The following is a 14,553-nucleotide window of genomic DNA, read 5'->3' on the forward strand; positions in this document are numbered from 1 at the left end:
CTCACACCTTAGTTCTGTGTAGATGGGATCATCCTCATTACTCAGCGCTCTGCTCCAAAGTCCACTTTTCAGAGAGGCCTTTCTGACCATTCTGGTTACAGCAGGGCTCCCAACCACTCACTGTGGAGCACATCACCCTGTTTTATCTTCCTCACAGCACTTACAACTACCTTAAAATCTTATTTTTTAAATCTATTGTCTATCTCCCCCCACACATGAGGAACTTGTTCCCTGTTCCCTGTTCGACCCGATGCCAAAATAGTTCCCAGCACAATGTAGATGAAAAAAGTTACATGTTGAATCAATGACCTCTTGTGACCTTGGTCCAAATTTCTTTGTCTCTGAACAAATGTTCAGGCTTAATAAACAGAGTGTCTTATGTCTTTATTCCGTTATACTATGCCTCTTTAAACAAAGCATACAAACAAAAAGCATTTTATTAACTTCTGAACTCACATCTCCTCTTTTTTGTCTTTAAAATATCATGGCAAGGATGGTTAAGTATTCCATAAATATCACAGACACAGAATGAAAAAAATCAAACAAACCAAACACCAATGTTTATTTTATGCCCCAAATTAAGAGAAGTCATTTCCAAATCTTAAGCTAGAGATATATGTTCATGCCATTTTACCTTCAATAAGAAAATATCTACTTTATAGGTAAAACTGTTAGGGATTAAAGTTTTTAAAATGTTATTTCTTCTGATTAATATTGTCATTTCCTATTTATTTGGAAATAAAGAGACTAAATCTGATTCTATGTTACAAGTACTTAGTTGCTGATAATACAACCTACACAAACATTGTTTTCAGAATAGTTCATTCATTCCATATTCATATGCATCTGGAGTATACTGCCTAAAATGTGGTTAATGCATAAGGAGGCTAAATGAATGAATGGACAGCTCTGAACACAATATGTTGGGAAGAGAGACAAACAACAATTCTATTAGTGCCACAACCAGTGTATGCAAAGTACATGTGAGAAGAGGCAAAACTACATCTAAAACGGAGGGGTCTGGAAGTGTCTGAGTGGAGCTAGAAGACCTGGGATGAGTATTGAGATAAATAGACAAGAGAAGAAGGGAGCTCCAGACAAAGACATGTTCAATGTAAAGGCACCCCAGTTTGAACAAGTAGGCAACATATCAGAACCATGAGAGCAAAATGTGGGCAAGGCTGATGAGGCTGAAAATGGGGGCAAGATACAGATAAGAGAGTGCCCTGTATTCTACACTAAGGCATTCAGATTTTGTCCTATAAGGGGACCTAGACATACCTAGAGGGATTTGTATATGTAGCCCCAAGGTGATGAGATGTCTCGAGAGAAGTTTTTTATTTCCAATTTAATAAAAATCCAAAGAGAAAAAAAGTTTTTTTGAACAAAAGGATATTCTGGATCACCTGGATGGCACCTTTTAATTGATTACTGTCACAAGATTTCATTTTACACGTTTGTGTTCAGGACTGCACTGGCAAACAAGTGGTACCATTTGTCACTGGTGCAGGATAATGAGACATGGAGACTGTCAGGTGAAGAGCAAATGAAATCATGACATATGGATCAAAGGAAAGTTTTACAGGCTTAAATAAAGGGGTGAAGTCATTGTGTAATCTCTCAACACAAGGACAATATAAACGGGCTTTTCGGTAAGGAATTTATGCCCCAAAGTACAGTGAAGATTGTTTTAGAGCATTATAGGTCCAGCAAAAACAGTCTCATTGGTAACAATGAACAAGCAATCATCAGAATTTATGTGTATTATAGTTTTGCTTCATTTAACATATAATTGAGCATTATAGCTGTACAAAAGATACAACATAAGGAGTTTATATACAGTTTCATATTTGCATATATTTAACATACTGATCATATTTTAAGTTAATCCTGGGTATCTACGTGGGTTTGAGAAATTCTGCTCTGGGTGATTGGGAGCCACGTAAAAGCTTTAATAGGGAAATGACAGATTTGTGCTTTAGAAAAATCGTTCTGGCAGCAGAGTGGAGGGCTGGAATTGAAAGTATTTAAGTAAGGCAGAAAGGAGGCTATTTAACATAATAATGTGATAAAATGGTGAGGCCCTAAATTATGCTGGGGTATGAAGAGGAGACAGATATCAAAATCAAAAGTACTTGGTTGAGGATGAGGGAAAAGATGGCTGTCCCTTGGGTGACTTGGGGCTTGGAAGGTGAGATAAAGACCACTGGAAGACAAATAAGTGGGGGTGAAGGGGAAGATGAAAAAAGATTATGAGTTCAATTCAGCAATGATTTGAATTTCATTTCAGCCAAAGAAAATCCCGTTATCTTTTCTGGGTCCCAGTTTTCTCAGCGACAGCTGCATTCATGAATTAGCAAATTAACTATTATAGCGCTCTCTAAAAATATACAAAGCACTCCACAGTATGCTGTAAATAAGATATGAAAAATCAGCAAAAGCCTAGGCCCTAAAGGAAATTCAGCAGGGTTAAAAAGAGATATGACAAATTTTTCCTAAACACTTAACCCAACACACTCACCCAGGGTTGTACTTTTTGCTCTGTCAGATGGAGTTGCTGCCTTGCCTACCTCTGAACAAGAGGCCACGTGGGAAATGCAAAGACACCACCCTCAAGGGACTCACAAGCAGAGCAATAGGACAAGTCTGGTGCAAGATTGCTGAAAATGCAGTGTAGTGGGAACTCTGACCTACAGGCAGGGATAGTCACAAAGTCATCTTTTACTTAAGAGCAATCAAACTGGAATGCCTCGGGCAGTTCAATAATAATGTAAATATGTGATATTTCATTCCCGATAAGGAGGGAGTAAAATGTGAAAGGAAAATGCAGCAATTATTGCAAAACCTGCCCGCGTCTCTGAGGGCCACAGCAGGGCAGACCTCTGGTAAAGGGTAATTCAACTCCAGTTTGGCGGGAATGCCAGCATCTTCACCACTAACTCATAACACAAAAGCAGTGTTTACTGATCCCAAATGTTTAACTATACATCTCATCCAAAACGTTCACAGTACACTGAAGGGAAAGCCGAGGGCGTACCTTTCTTTAGCACATGATGCTGCCTCGGGGGGAAGGGATCGCACACGACACAATGCCCCTCTCGGCGTCCCGCCAGAGCCTCCCAAAGCAAGAGTCCAGGGGTTCAGAGGCTTGGGGGTACCGGGCGGCAAGAAACGAACCCCTGGGCGAAGGGCGTATTCTAAGAAACCGAGACCAGGAGGCGGCAGTACAGAGCCACCAGGCCCTCCCCCGGCGCCGCGTGCAGACCCGGAAAAGCGCGCCAGGCCTACAGCGCAGACTCAGCCCAGCCCCAGGAGGAGGGGCGGGGCGGGGCTGTGGTGGGTTGAAGGCGGGGCCAGGGCAAGGGCTCGCTGCCCGCTGCCTGATGGGGATTGTAGTTCTGGGAACAGGCCAGGCTCCCTCAGCGTGTACTGGGAACTACATTTCCCGGTGAGGGAACGGCTCCATCCGACCGCGCGTTACGCAGGCGTCGCGCTGTCGGCAGCCGGGTCCCGAGCCCTAGAGCGTTGGAGGGGCCGACGGAGAAGGGAGTTGCTTTTCCTTCCCACTTCTCCACTCACGGGCAGCACCGGCTCTGCCTCCCCTCGCCCCACCGCCCTGCGCCCACTGCCAGGCTCCCGGTGTCACCTTTTCCTGGGCCCCTCAGGGAGTTGGGGCCTGGAGGTTCGGCGGTAGGGGCCCTTGCTCTGCGCGGGAGTGAGGGGCGCGCCCCTCTTGGGCCCGGACAACTCCGCGATTGGCCCGCGCCTCCATGGGGCCAAGTCAGAAGCCCAACGTGTGCTGCCGGCTAAGTCGCCGGGCGCTGGGCTTCTTCTCGCGCGACGCGGGCGTGGTGCAGAGGACCAACCTGGGCATCCTGCGGGCGCTGGTGTGCCAGGTGACCACCCGCCACCGGGAGCCGGACCTGGGGCAGCGGGGCGACGGGGCGACGGGGAGGTCAAGCCTTCTTGCTGGGGTGCAGTTTTTCTGCAGGACAGCCCGTTTTTAAGATCTCACATGATGGTCAGGGTGATCCAGGCCTTGAAGCGGGGGGATTAGTAAATAACCATTAAAACGGAACCGCCGCATGCTTTTAGTTTTAACCTTCGTATATCTTCTTAGAAACAGTTTTTCTAAAATCGATCACTCCACTTAAGCCAAAACGCGAGGGCAGATTGAGGAAGCATTGAACATAATGTTTTCTAAAAAGTACATGAAATTACTTTGCAAACTGTCAATTTAACCATCCAACTTAAAATTGGTGCAGAGTGGAAGCTTATGAGTTATTTCCTAAACTGAAGTTCCTTGTGTCTTTCAGGAAAGTACTAAATTTAAGAATGTTTGGACGACTCATTCCAAGTCACCTATAGCCTATGAGAGAGGAAGAATATATTTTGATAATTATCGATGCTGTGTCAGCAGGTATCTGGTGAAAATTTTTGTTGTAATTCATTTGACTGTTGATCTGAACTCTAATATTTATGGAAACACTTATGCCTACATTAGTGCTTGTGAAATAAGAGAATGGAAAAATGGGTCCAAAAATAAGAGTAGGGGATAAAATGTGTGTAACTTAAAAATCTTGTTAAACCTAAAGCTTGAGGTTTCATTTTCATTTTATTGGTATTCGCTATAATACCAATTTATAGCGAATTCATGTTGCAGGCAAAATGATAGCTTGCTGGGTACAATGTAGTATTTTATGCTGCTTAAAAGATAGAGTCAAGAGATACAGGTATCTAATAATTAGATGCTTATTTATTTATTTACTTATTTATTGTCTTTTTGCCATTTCTTGGGCTGCTCCTGTGGCATATGGAGGTTCCAAGGCTAGAGGTCTAATCAGAGCTGTAGGTGCCGGCTGACAGCAGAGCCACAGCAAGGCGGGATCCAAGCCGCGTCTGCAACCTACACCACAGCTCCCGGCAACGCCAGATCCTCAACTCACTGAGCAAGGCCAGGGATCGAACCCACAACCCCAGGGATCGAACCCACAACCCCATGGTTGAACCCGCAACCCCATGGTTCCTAGTGGGATTCGTTAACCACTGAGCCACAACGGGAACTCCCTTCGTTCCTTCTTTTTAAACAGCTTTATAATTCACTGATTTAAAGTGTATGATTCAATGAGTTTTACTTCCTTGAAATTAGTATTCAATGAAAATGAATTTGATGAACTATTGGTGATTCATATAGGCAACCATCATTACGGTTAATTTTAGAACATTTTCATTACCTTAGAAAGAAACACTATACCCTTTAACTATCACAGCAATACCTTCAACACTCTCAGGCCTAAGCAACTAGTAGTTTATTTTCTTTCTCTATAGATTGATCTATTCTGGACATTTCAAAAAAATGAAATTGCATAGTATGTGATTTATTTGTGATTGGCTGTATTCCTAGTAGATTACCAATTTATTTTTTATTTCTTTTGTTTTTTTGCCATTCTTGGGCCACTCCCACGGCATATGGAAGTTCCCAGGCTAGGGGTCAAATCGGAGCCATAGCTGCTGGCCTACACCAGAGCCATGCCAGAGCCACACCAATGCGGTATCCGAGCTGTGTCTGCAACCTACACCACAGCTCACAGGCAATGCCAGATCCTTAACCCACTGAGCAGGGCCAGGGATCGAACCCAAAACTTCATGGTTCCTAGTCGGATTCGTTAACCACTGAGCCACGACGGGAACTCCCTAGATTACCAATTTATTATAAAAGTTCATAAGTCAGGAGCAGCCAGAAGGGAGAGATACATAGGACAAGGTATATGGAAAGGAGCACAGAGCTTTGATCAGGCTCTGCGTTCAGGCCACTCTCCCTAAATCTTCCTGTGTTTACTAACCTGGAAGCACTTTTCCTTTTCTAGTATCTTTATTTAATGCCGTACATTTCCCTTTAAGCACTGGGGGCGGGGGGGGGGGGTTGCTTTTTAGGACCACACCTGTGGCATATGGAGGTTCCCAGGCTAGGGGTCCAATCAGAGCTACAGCTGCCGGCCTATGCCACAGCCACAGCAATGCCAGATCCGAGCCATGTCTGCGATTTACACCACAGCTCACAGCAATGCCAGATCCTTAACCCACTGAGCAAGGCCAGGGATCGAACCCAAAACCTCATGGTTCCTAGTCAGATTTGTTTCCACTGCACCATGACGGGAACTCCTCTCCTCAACTTCTGAAGGTTAACCTCCCAGGACACAGAATTCTAGGTTGGTAGGAGGTTTGTTTTGTTTCATCGCTTTAAATAGTTCACTGTCTACTTGCTGGCATGGTTTCTGAAGTGAAGTCCTGTGTAACTCTTACCCTGTTCCTTTAGAGGCAAAGTGCTTTTTTCCCCTCTGCCTTCTTTCACAATGTTCTCTTTGTTTTTGCTTTTCTGCAGTTAGAATATGATATGCCTAGGTATAGATTTTTGGTATTTAGCATACTTCACCTTCTGCAAGCTTTCTGTACGTGTAGTTTGGTGTCTGTCATTAATTTTGGAAAATTCTCAGCCATTATTATTTCAAGTGTTTCTTCTGTTTTGTTCTTTTTCTTCTCCTTTTGCTATTCCCATTATGTATATGTTGCACATTTTCTAATTATCCCACAGTTCTTAGTCTGTTCTGCTTTTTTCATTCTTTTTTCTTTCTAGTTTGGGAAAGTTTCTGTTGACATACCTTCAGGCTCAGTCTTTCCTTAGCAATGTCTAGTCTACTGATAAGCTCATCAAAGACATTCTTCATTTGTATTATGGTGTTTTTGATTTCTAGCATTTCCTTTTGATTTTTCGTAGGGTTTTTTTTTCTCTCTCTGTTTAATTATCCATCTGTTCCTGCATGTGTTTGCTTTTTCCATTAGAACCTTTAGCCATATTAATCATAGCCATTTTGGGTCCCCAATTTGATAATTCCAAAATTTCTGCCATCACTTAAGTCTGGTTCTGATGCTTGCTTTGTCTCTTCAATCTCGTATTTTGCATTTTAGAATGCTTTGTTGTTTTTTTGTTGAAAGTTGCACGTGACGTATCAGGGACTAGAAATTGCAGGAAATAGGTGTTTAGAGTGAGATTTATGTTTATCTGGCTAGGGGTTAGGCTGTGTTTTGTTGTTTGCTGTAGCTGTAGGTGTCAGAGCCTAAAATTTTCTCTAGTGTCCTTGTTTTTGTCTCCTCAGTATGGACTCGAGCAACTTACCCTTGGGTTTTTGTTTCTAGTAAGCTGTGATTCTTGGTATCTACTTTTTTCTCTGATTTGGGGTGGGGGGCAGCAGTTTGTCCTGTGACCTCAATTTTCTGATGTCATCATAAGAGTTGTTGATTTTCCAGTTTATTTAGTTTTTTCTTGTTGTGAGAACATGAGTGATGGACCAGAAACCAGGAGTTAGAGACGATGGTTTTTTTGGTAGTGTTGAGTTGGGGCTAGGCAGAAGAAGGGAGTTCCACCTCTTGACAGCACTTAACCCAAGACTCAGGCCCAGCAACGAAGTGGTAGAGGCTGGATGAAAAATGCTGTCATTCTACCCTTCGAGGGAAGGTGATCCTCTTGGAACTAGGGGTTGAGGGAGCCCTATGCTCTTGGCTCTTCCAGTCTGGAGTGGAGTTTTCATCTTGCTGAGCTGAGAATGGTGGGGAGGAAGCACATCCTATTTCAAACACCATAGACTCTCACTGTTTTTACTGAACTCTAGTAGATATTTTAGTAGATGTTCTTCTGTTTGCTGTTTGGTCCTAGGAGCACTTTTGGAGATATTAATTAGTTGTCCTTTTAAAATTTTCCTGGGGAGCAATGCCCACAGATCTCATGCTGAAAGTGGAAATCTGCATACCTTCCTATATGAGCATATGTCATTTATCATGTGTAACAAAATTAACAGTAATTATTTGGTTTTTTGTTTGTTTGTTTTTACTTTTTAGGGCCCTGCCCATAGCACATGGAAGTTCCCAGGCTAAGGGTTAAATCACAGTTACAGCTGCTGGCCTATGCCACAGCCACAGCAACATGGGATCCAAGCCACGTCTGTGACCTATACCACAGCTCATGGCAAGCCAGATTCCCAGCCCCACTGAGTGAAGCCACGGATTGAACCCACATCCTCATGGATACTATTCGGGTTCGTTTCCACTGCACAACAAAAAGAGCTCCCAATTCTTTGGGAATTTAATGTCCATTTCATGCCCATTTTCATAATTTTTCCAATTTTAAGGTATCTGCTTTAATTAATTTGTGTGTGTGTGACTGCGTGTGTCTTTTGAGGGCCACACCCATGGCATATGGAAGTTCCCAGGCTAGGGGTCTAATTGGAGCTATAGCTGCCAGCCTACACCACAGCCACAACAATGCAGGATCCGAGTTGCATCTGCGACCTATACCACAGCTCACAGCAACAACAGATCCCTAACCCAGTGAGCAAGGCCAGGGATTGAACCCCTGTCCTATGGTTACTAGTTTGGTTCGTTACCTCTGAGCCATGATAGGAACTCCTAATTAAATTTAAAAAAAATCAGAGTAAGTGGCACTGGTTGGTGATCCAGTGATAAATAGTATTAGAGTTCTTTAATATGCCATTCAGAGGTGTTTTACCCATAGGTTAAATCATACATAGGGTTTCAGAGTTCCCTTCATGGTTCAGTGGTTAACAGACCCAACTGGGATCCATGAGGATACAGGTTTGATCCCTGGCCTTGATCAGTAGTTCGGGGATCTGGCATTGCTGTGAGCTGTGGTGTAGGTCGCAGATGCATCTCAGATCCCGCATTGCTGTGGCTGTGCCATAGGCTGGCAGCTGCAGCTCCAATTTGACCCCTAGCCTGGGAACTTCCATATACCGTGAGCGTGACCCTAAAAAGAAAAAAAAAATCATATATAAGTTTGCTTTAATTCCTGTGAAACTCTGGTTTAAATCTTTGAATCAGTAAGAAAACATCAAAGGTGAATGAAATTATCACCTTAAGAATCGTTTGCAAATAGTTTAATTTTAAAGTTCATGTGTTTGAAAAAATGAAAACATCTGTGATCACATCTCAGTAGTAATCAGAGAAGTATAAATTAAAGGTAAGGGACTCTTTTTCATATCAAAAATGTAGTGTTCAGGAGTGCTTATTGTGGCTCAGAGGAAACAAACTTGACTAGTATCCATGAGGATGCAGGTTCAATCCCTGGCCCCACTCAGTGGGATAAGGATTTCAAATTGGCACAAGCTCTGGTGTAGGATGCAGACTCAGCTCAGATCTGACATTGCTTTGGCTGTGGTGTAGGCCAGCAGCTGTAGCCCTGATTCAACCCCTAGCCTGGGAACCTCCGTATGCCAAACATGCAACCCTAAAAAAAATAAATGAAGTGTTCAGTATTAGCAGAAGTGTAAACTTGTTCAACCTTTCTGAGAGGCAACTTGGAAATAAAAAAGACCTTAAAGAATATTTCCATTTTTATTTACTAATTTTCATCTTGAAATAAAACAACTCTCTAACTAATTTTCATTTTACAATGTTGGAATGATATGGAATTCCACAGAGATATTAATAGTAAATGTTTAAGGGTAAAGAAAGAATTCAGTATCCAATTTTGGAAAATGATCTGCAGGTAGGTATATAGATGTAAGGAAAAACTAGAGAGAAATAAACCAAAATGTTAGTAACTGTTATTTTGGATGGTTTTATAGTGTAATTTACTATATATTTTAGATTTTTCTTCAGTCATGATCAGAAGAAATGTTAACATTTAGTTAAGAGGGAAAGCAAAGTAGCAAGTTGTATTTTTGGTATTCTGAATCTCTGAATTTAAATAAAACAACAACAAAAAAACCCACGCAAATCTGAGTAAACATTCTCATTTATAAAGAATAATCTTTTTTTTCCTTCAGTGTTGCATCAGAGCCAAGAAAACTCTATGAAATGCCAAAATGTTCCAAATCAGAAAAAATAGAGGATGCTTTATTATGGGAATGCCCAGTGGTAAGATTTGTTTTTAAGCATTTGTTTCTAAAACATTTTTAGCCTGGAAGAACTGAGTATCATTACTATATTGTATAAAGAAATAAAACTTAAGTATCATAGTTATTCTTAAATCTTGAAAGGAGTCAGGAAGAGAGCTTGTCATTTGATTGTCATTTTTCTCATGAAATAATTTCGGTCTTAGCTATATTTTTTGATACTATGAATATATTTTTAACTTTTGATACCATTTATAAATCTTAAAAACTAGAAAAAGTTATGAACTGATTAAAAGTTTCATTAGCAATATAAGCTGGTTTATAGTTATTCTTAGTATTTAAGAGATTATTCTACTTAATATGTTGAGACAATAAAATATTAGGGCAACAGTTATCTTTGAAAGTGGATTCTTATGAGTTTCCTCTATGTATCTTGTTAGGAAAATAATAAGATAAAAATAAAAAATAAAATGATAGATAAGCTCATTCCATCAGACTAGCATTGCCCCAATGTGGATTTTTCAGAATACTGTTTTCATAACCTGTTAACATTTTATTCTTGGTTAAGGACTTGGGAGAATTAGGTTGTTTAAAGGGTTAAACAAATTTATTTATAGAATTACTTCTCAGAGCTTTTAATAATGATAATAATACTTAGAATAATTATGTGTATGATGATTGTAAGGCCATTTTCCCAACTCCATTGTAGAACTTTTTTGAGATATATTTCTAAGCATTATTTTTTCATGAGATCAGTGTTCTAAGAAACACACTTAAAAAGTACTGCAACAGGGAGTTCCCATCGTGGCTCAGTGGTTAACAAATCTGACTAGAAACCATGAGGTTGCGGGTTCAATCCCTGGCCTTGCTCAGTGGGTTAACGATCCAGCGTTGCCCTGAGCTATGTGCAGACGTGGCTCGAATCCCGAGTTGCTGTGGCTCTGGTGTAGGCCAGTGGCTACAGCTCCGATTCAACCCCAAGCCTGGGAACCTCTATATGCCATGGGAACGGCTCAAGAAAAGGCAAAAAGACAAAAAAAAAAAAAAAAAAAAAAAAAAGTGCTGCAACAAATTAATCAGGTCTCTAAATCTGGCTATCTGTTTTTTGGGAAAAGTAGAACTCAGAATCTGTGGCCAAAAATAATGTTTAAAGGTTAAGAGACTAGGCTTTGAATTTACTATTAAAAATTTTTTTTTGGAGTTCCCTTGTGGCACAGCAGGTTAAGGATCCCTCGTTGTCATTGCAGTGGCTCCAGTTGCTGCTGTTGCAAGGGTTCCACCCCTGGCGCAGGAAGTTTTCACATGCTATGAGTGTAGCCAAAAACAAAAATTCTTTTTTCTTTTTTTTCCTTTTTTGGCCACCCCGTGGCATATGGATTTCCTGTGCCAGGAATCAGATCTGAGCTGCAATTGCAAAACCACTGTGCCCAGCCGGGGATCAAACCTGCATCTTGGAGCTGCAGCAGAGACACTGCCGATCCTGTTGCACTGCAATAGGAACTTGTTTTTTTTTTTTTTTTTAAGACTTGCGTGTACATAAAATTATAGTTTTCTAGACTGCTGCTTTCTGTTTTCCTGGACAGTTACTCTCTTTTCCTAAAAGGCTCCTTTTTAAAAATCAATAAAACTTTAAATCTATGCTTTTTTCTCTAACTCCTTATTGAAAATAAAAAAAAAAAAAAAACAAAAAAAAAAAACTATTGTGACCCCCACATCCAGTCTTTTAATCCATGCTCATTGGTGAGGGCAAGAAGATGGCAGATTTCTTTTTTTTTTTTTTTTTTTTTTTTGTCTTTGTCCATTGAGGGCCGCACCAGTGGCACATGGAGGTTCCCAGGCTAGGAGTCTAATCGGAGCTGTAGCCACCGGCCTACACCAGAGCCACAGCAATGCCAGATCCAAGCCACGTCTGTGACCTGCACCACAGCTCACGGCAATGTCAGATCCTTAACCCACTGAGCAAAGCCAGGGATCGAACCCACAACCTCATGGTTCCTAGTTGGATTTGTTTCCGCTGCACCACGATGGGAACTCCATGATGGCAGATTTCTTAATAGAAAAAGTTTCAAAGACACCAGTGCAAAATAACAAAAATTTAGAGCAATCCTGCAAAAATAAAGTTTCTAGTAAACTAATTCCTAATCTCACCTTTCTTTAACATTTTGTTCTTATTTGAAGTGAAGCAGGATTTTCCCCTAAGAAAAACTATGAAGCATATTGTTTTTGTTTTTGTTTTTTTTTTTTTGTCTTTTTGCTATTTCTTTGGGCCGCTCCCGAGGCATATGGAGGTTCCCAGGCTAGGGGTCCAATCCGAGCTGTAGCCACTGGCCTACGCCAGAGCCACAGCAACACGGGGTCCGAGCCGCATCTGCAACCTACACTGCAGCTCACGGCAATGCCAGATCGATAACCCACTGAGCAAGGGCAGGGATAGAACCCGCAACCTCATGGTTCCTAGTCGGATTCGTTAACCACTGCGCCACGACAGGGACTCCATATGAAGCATGTTGTTAACATGCTGATGTGAAACTACATTTAAACTAGCACCTTTGTTTTCTGATACAATGTGCGAAATATAACTTTTAATTTAGGAAAATAGCTCAAATCTATTATATATTCTACCTAATTCTTTATTTTAAGGAAACAAGGTATGAGTGGTACATTTTTAAAAGCTTTAAATTCTCCTTGAGATGATGCTTAAATAAGACACCAAATAATAAAAATATTTACATTCTTTTGTGATGATGATTTTAGTATAAAATTTCAGTAGCTAATAAGCTTAAACACACACGCAAAACCAAGAAACAACAAAAAACCTTGATTCTTTCCCTAACATTTGAAAGGGGAGGTAAAGCTTAGGAGTATAAATAACTACACCTACATTCTTTTCTATTCACTTTTCAGCCTAACCAAATAATAGATTGATTTCAACTTTTCTTAATTTTTCTGTTAGACCTTCCCTTACAAATCAAAGTAGAACCCTTTGCTTCTCTTTCTCTTCCTGCCTTAGACTTTCACCTTGTGACAGCTCCTCAGGGGCAGATACACCTAGGCAGCTTTCCTCTCTCATTGTTGAGAGTATTTAACTGGAGACAGAGGTACTTTTTTTTGTTTTTGTTCTTTAGGGCTGAACCTGTTGCATATGAAGTTCCCTGGCCAAGAGTCAAATTGAAGCTACAGCTGCTGGCCTATACCACAGCAACTCAGGATCCGAACCGCATCTTCGACCTATACCATAAGGGTAATGCTGGATCCTTAACCCACTGAGTGAGGCCAGGGATCGAACCTGCATCCTCATGGATACTAGTGGGCTCATTACTGCTGAGCCACAACGGGAACTTCCGAGACAGAGGTTATCTTTAGAATTAGGTACATTTCTGTTCTTTGGCTGCCTTGATTCTGGATTTTAGCTTTTCATTTGAGGTTAGAGTAGCGCCACAGTGAACAATGGGTTAATTTGCCCTTTTGCCATTTTGCCTTCTAGCAAAAGGAAAACAAGACTTGGAATAAAGAAATATCTATTCTAGCAGATGACTCGTAATTTCTTATGCTAGTGTTATACGTAGTTTTAAGAACTGTTACTGCTATTGTCATTGTTATCACAGCAGCATCATTAGTAGTACTCCTATTGCTGTAGTTATTATGATGACAGTTGGCTGACATTTGTTGAATACTTAGTGATTGATTAATAGTTATAATAAGTTATTTTTTAAGTTTTATTGAAGCATAGTTAATTTACAAGGTTGTAGTAATAAGTAATAATAAATTATTACTGGTACTGTTTTTGTACTCTATATGAATAAACTCAGGAAATTAATGGTGAAAAAATTACTCAAGTTTTAATATTTCTTATCTTAATTCTGTGTTTGTGCATTAATATTTCTTCTTTACTTATTTGACTATTGCTTTAAGTGTTTAGTTACTTTCTTTGGAGGTGGATTACTGCAGATCATTCATGACCAAGCAGTTTCAGTTTTATACCTCATTTCTTTTTTTAAGGGCGAAATGCTTCCCAATTCATCCGATTATAAATCCTCACTCATAGCACTGACTGCTCATAATTGGCTACTTCGTATATCAGCAACTACCGGAAAAGTCCTTGAGAAAATATATCTTGCTTCATATTGCAAATTCAGGTATTAACTGTGACTCTGTTATTGAAAATTTTATTATAAAAATTTGAGATTTGTGGCCTAGGATATTTCAAGATTTTTTTTTTAAGTTTTCCATTGTGTACCTGGATCTCACTTTATTAACCTATTCTCTCTTTTTCTCTCCTTATGACTACTTTTGAAGATCTGAGGGTAGAGATATTTTATCATTTATCTGTGTATTCCTCATAAGTAACTAACTTCTAGTAGTTGGCAAATACCCTTTTTTGAAAAGTTGCCTTTGTACAAGTAGTATTTTATAAGTAGGATGTGTAGGATGTATTTTATGGCAGATTTTTTGAAGGCTAGTTTGTTGCAGTTAAATAACCTACCTCGTATAATCTAAGAACTGTTATTTTAACCAGTAGTTTTATAAATTAGATATAAATTTTTGCAGTGAATATGTGCATACAAATGTGAATGTAACATTTTAAATGATTTTGTAACTTGTAACATTCTACAGCAGGAGTTTTTTTGTTATCTAAGTTTTGAAT

At 40.3% G+C, this 14,553-nt stretch overlaps 2 protein-coding genes across 17 annotated transcripts in view; one reads left to right on the forward strand and one right to left on the reverse strand.

Annotated features, from left to right (window-relative positions):
- Positions 1–3,285, reverse strand: part of METTL8 (methyltransferase like 8) — an 87,264-nt gene extending 83,979 nt beyond the window's left edge. For 8 of the 12 annotated variants that reach the window (XM_005671965.3, XM_005671963.3, XM_021076464.1 and 5 more), the window contains exon 1: positions 3,038–3,279. The gene's annotated coding sequence lies outside the window, so the exon portion shown is untranslated. Of the gene's footprint in view, positions 1–2,521; positions 3,016–3,037 lie in introns of those variants that run through there. The other 4 variants (XM_001925591.5, XM_005671957.3, XM_013984274.2 and 1 more) reach the window with 4 other exon arrangements.
- The window catches only part of DCAF17 (DDB1 and CUL4 associated factor 17), a 39,285-nt gene continuing 28,153 nt past the window's right edge, over positions 3,422–14,553 (forward strand). For all 5 annotated transcript variants that reach the window (XM_005671955.3, XM_013984269.2, XM_013984268.2 and 2 more), the window contains exons 1-4: positions 3,422–3,896; positions 4,317–4,420; positions 9,840–9,930; positions 13,908–14,044. In XM_005671955.3, coding sequence (XP_005672012.1) covers positions 3,771–3,896; positions 4,317–4,420; positions 9,840–9,930; positions 13,908–14,044 — 458 coding nt within the window. In that variant the 5' untranslated portion in view covers positions 3,422–3,770. The remainder of the gene's footprint in view (positions 3,897–4,316; positions 4,421–9,839; positions 9,931–13,907; positions 14,045–14,553) is intronic.

The sequence above is a fragment of the Sus scrofa genome, chromosome 15, assembly GCF_000003025.6.
Source record: "Sus scrofa isolate TJ Tabasco breed Duroc chromosome 15, Sscrofa11.1, whole genome shotgun sequence".
Classification (NCBI taxonomy): Eukaryota; Metazoa; Chordata; class Mammalia; order Artiodactyla; family Suidae; genus Sus; species Sus scrofa.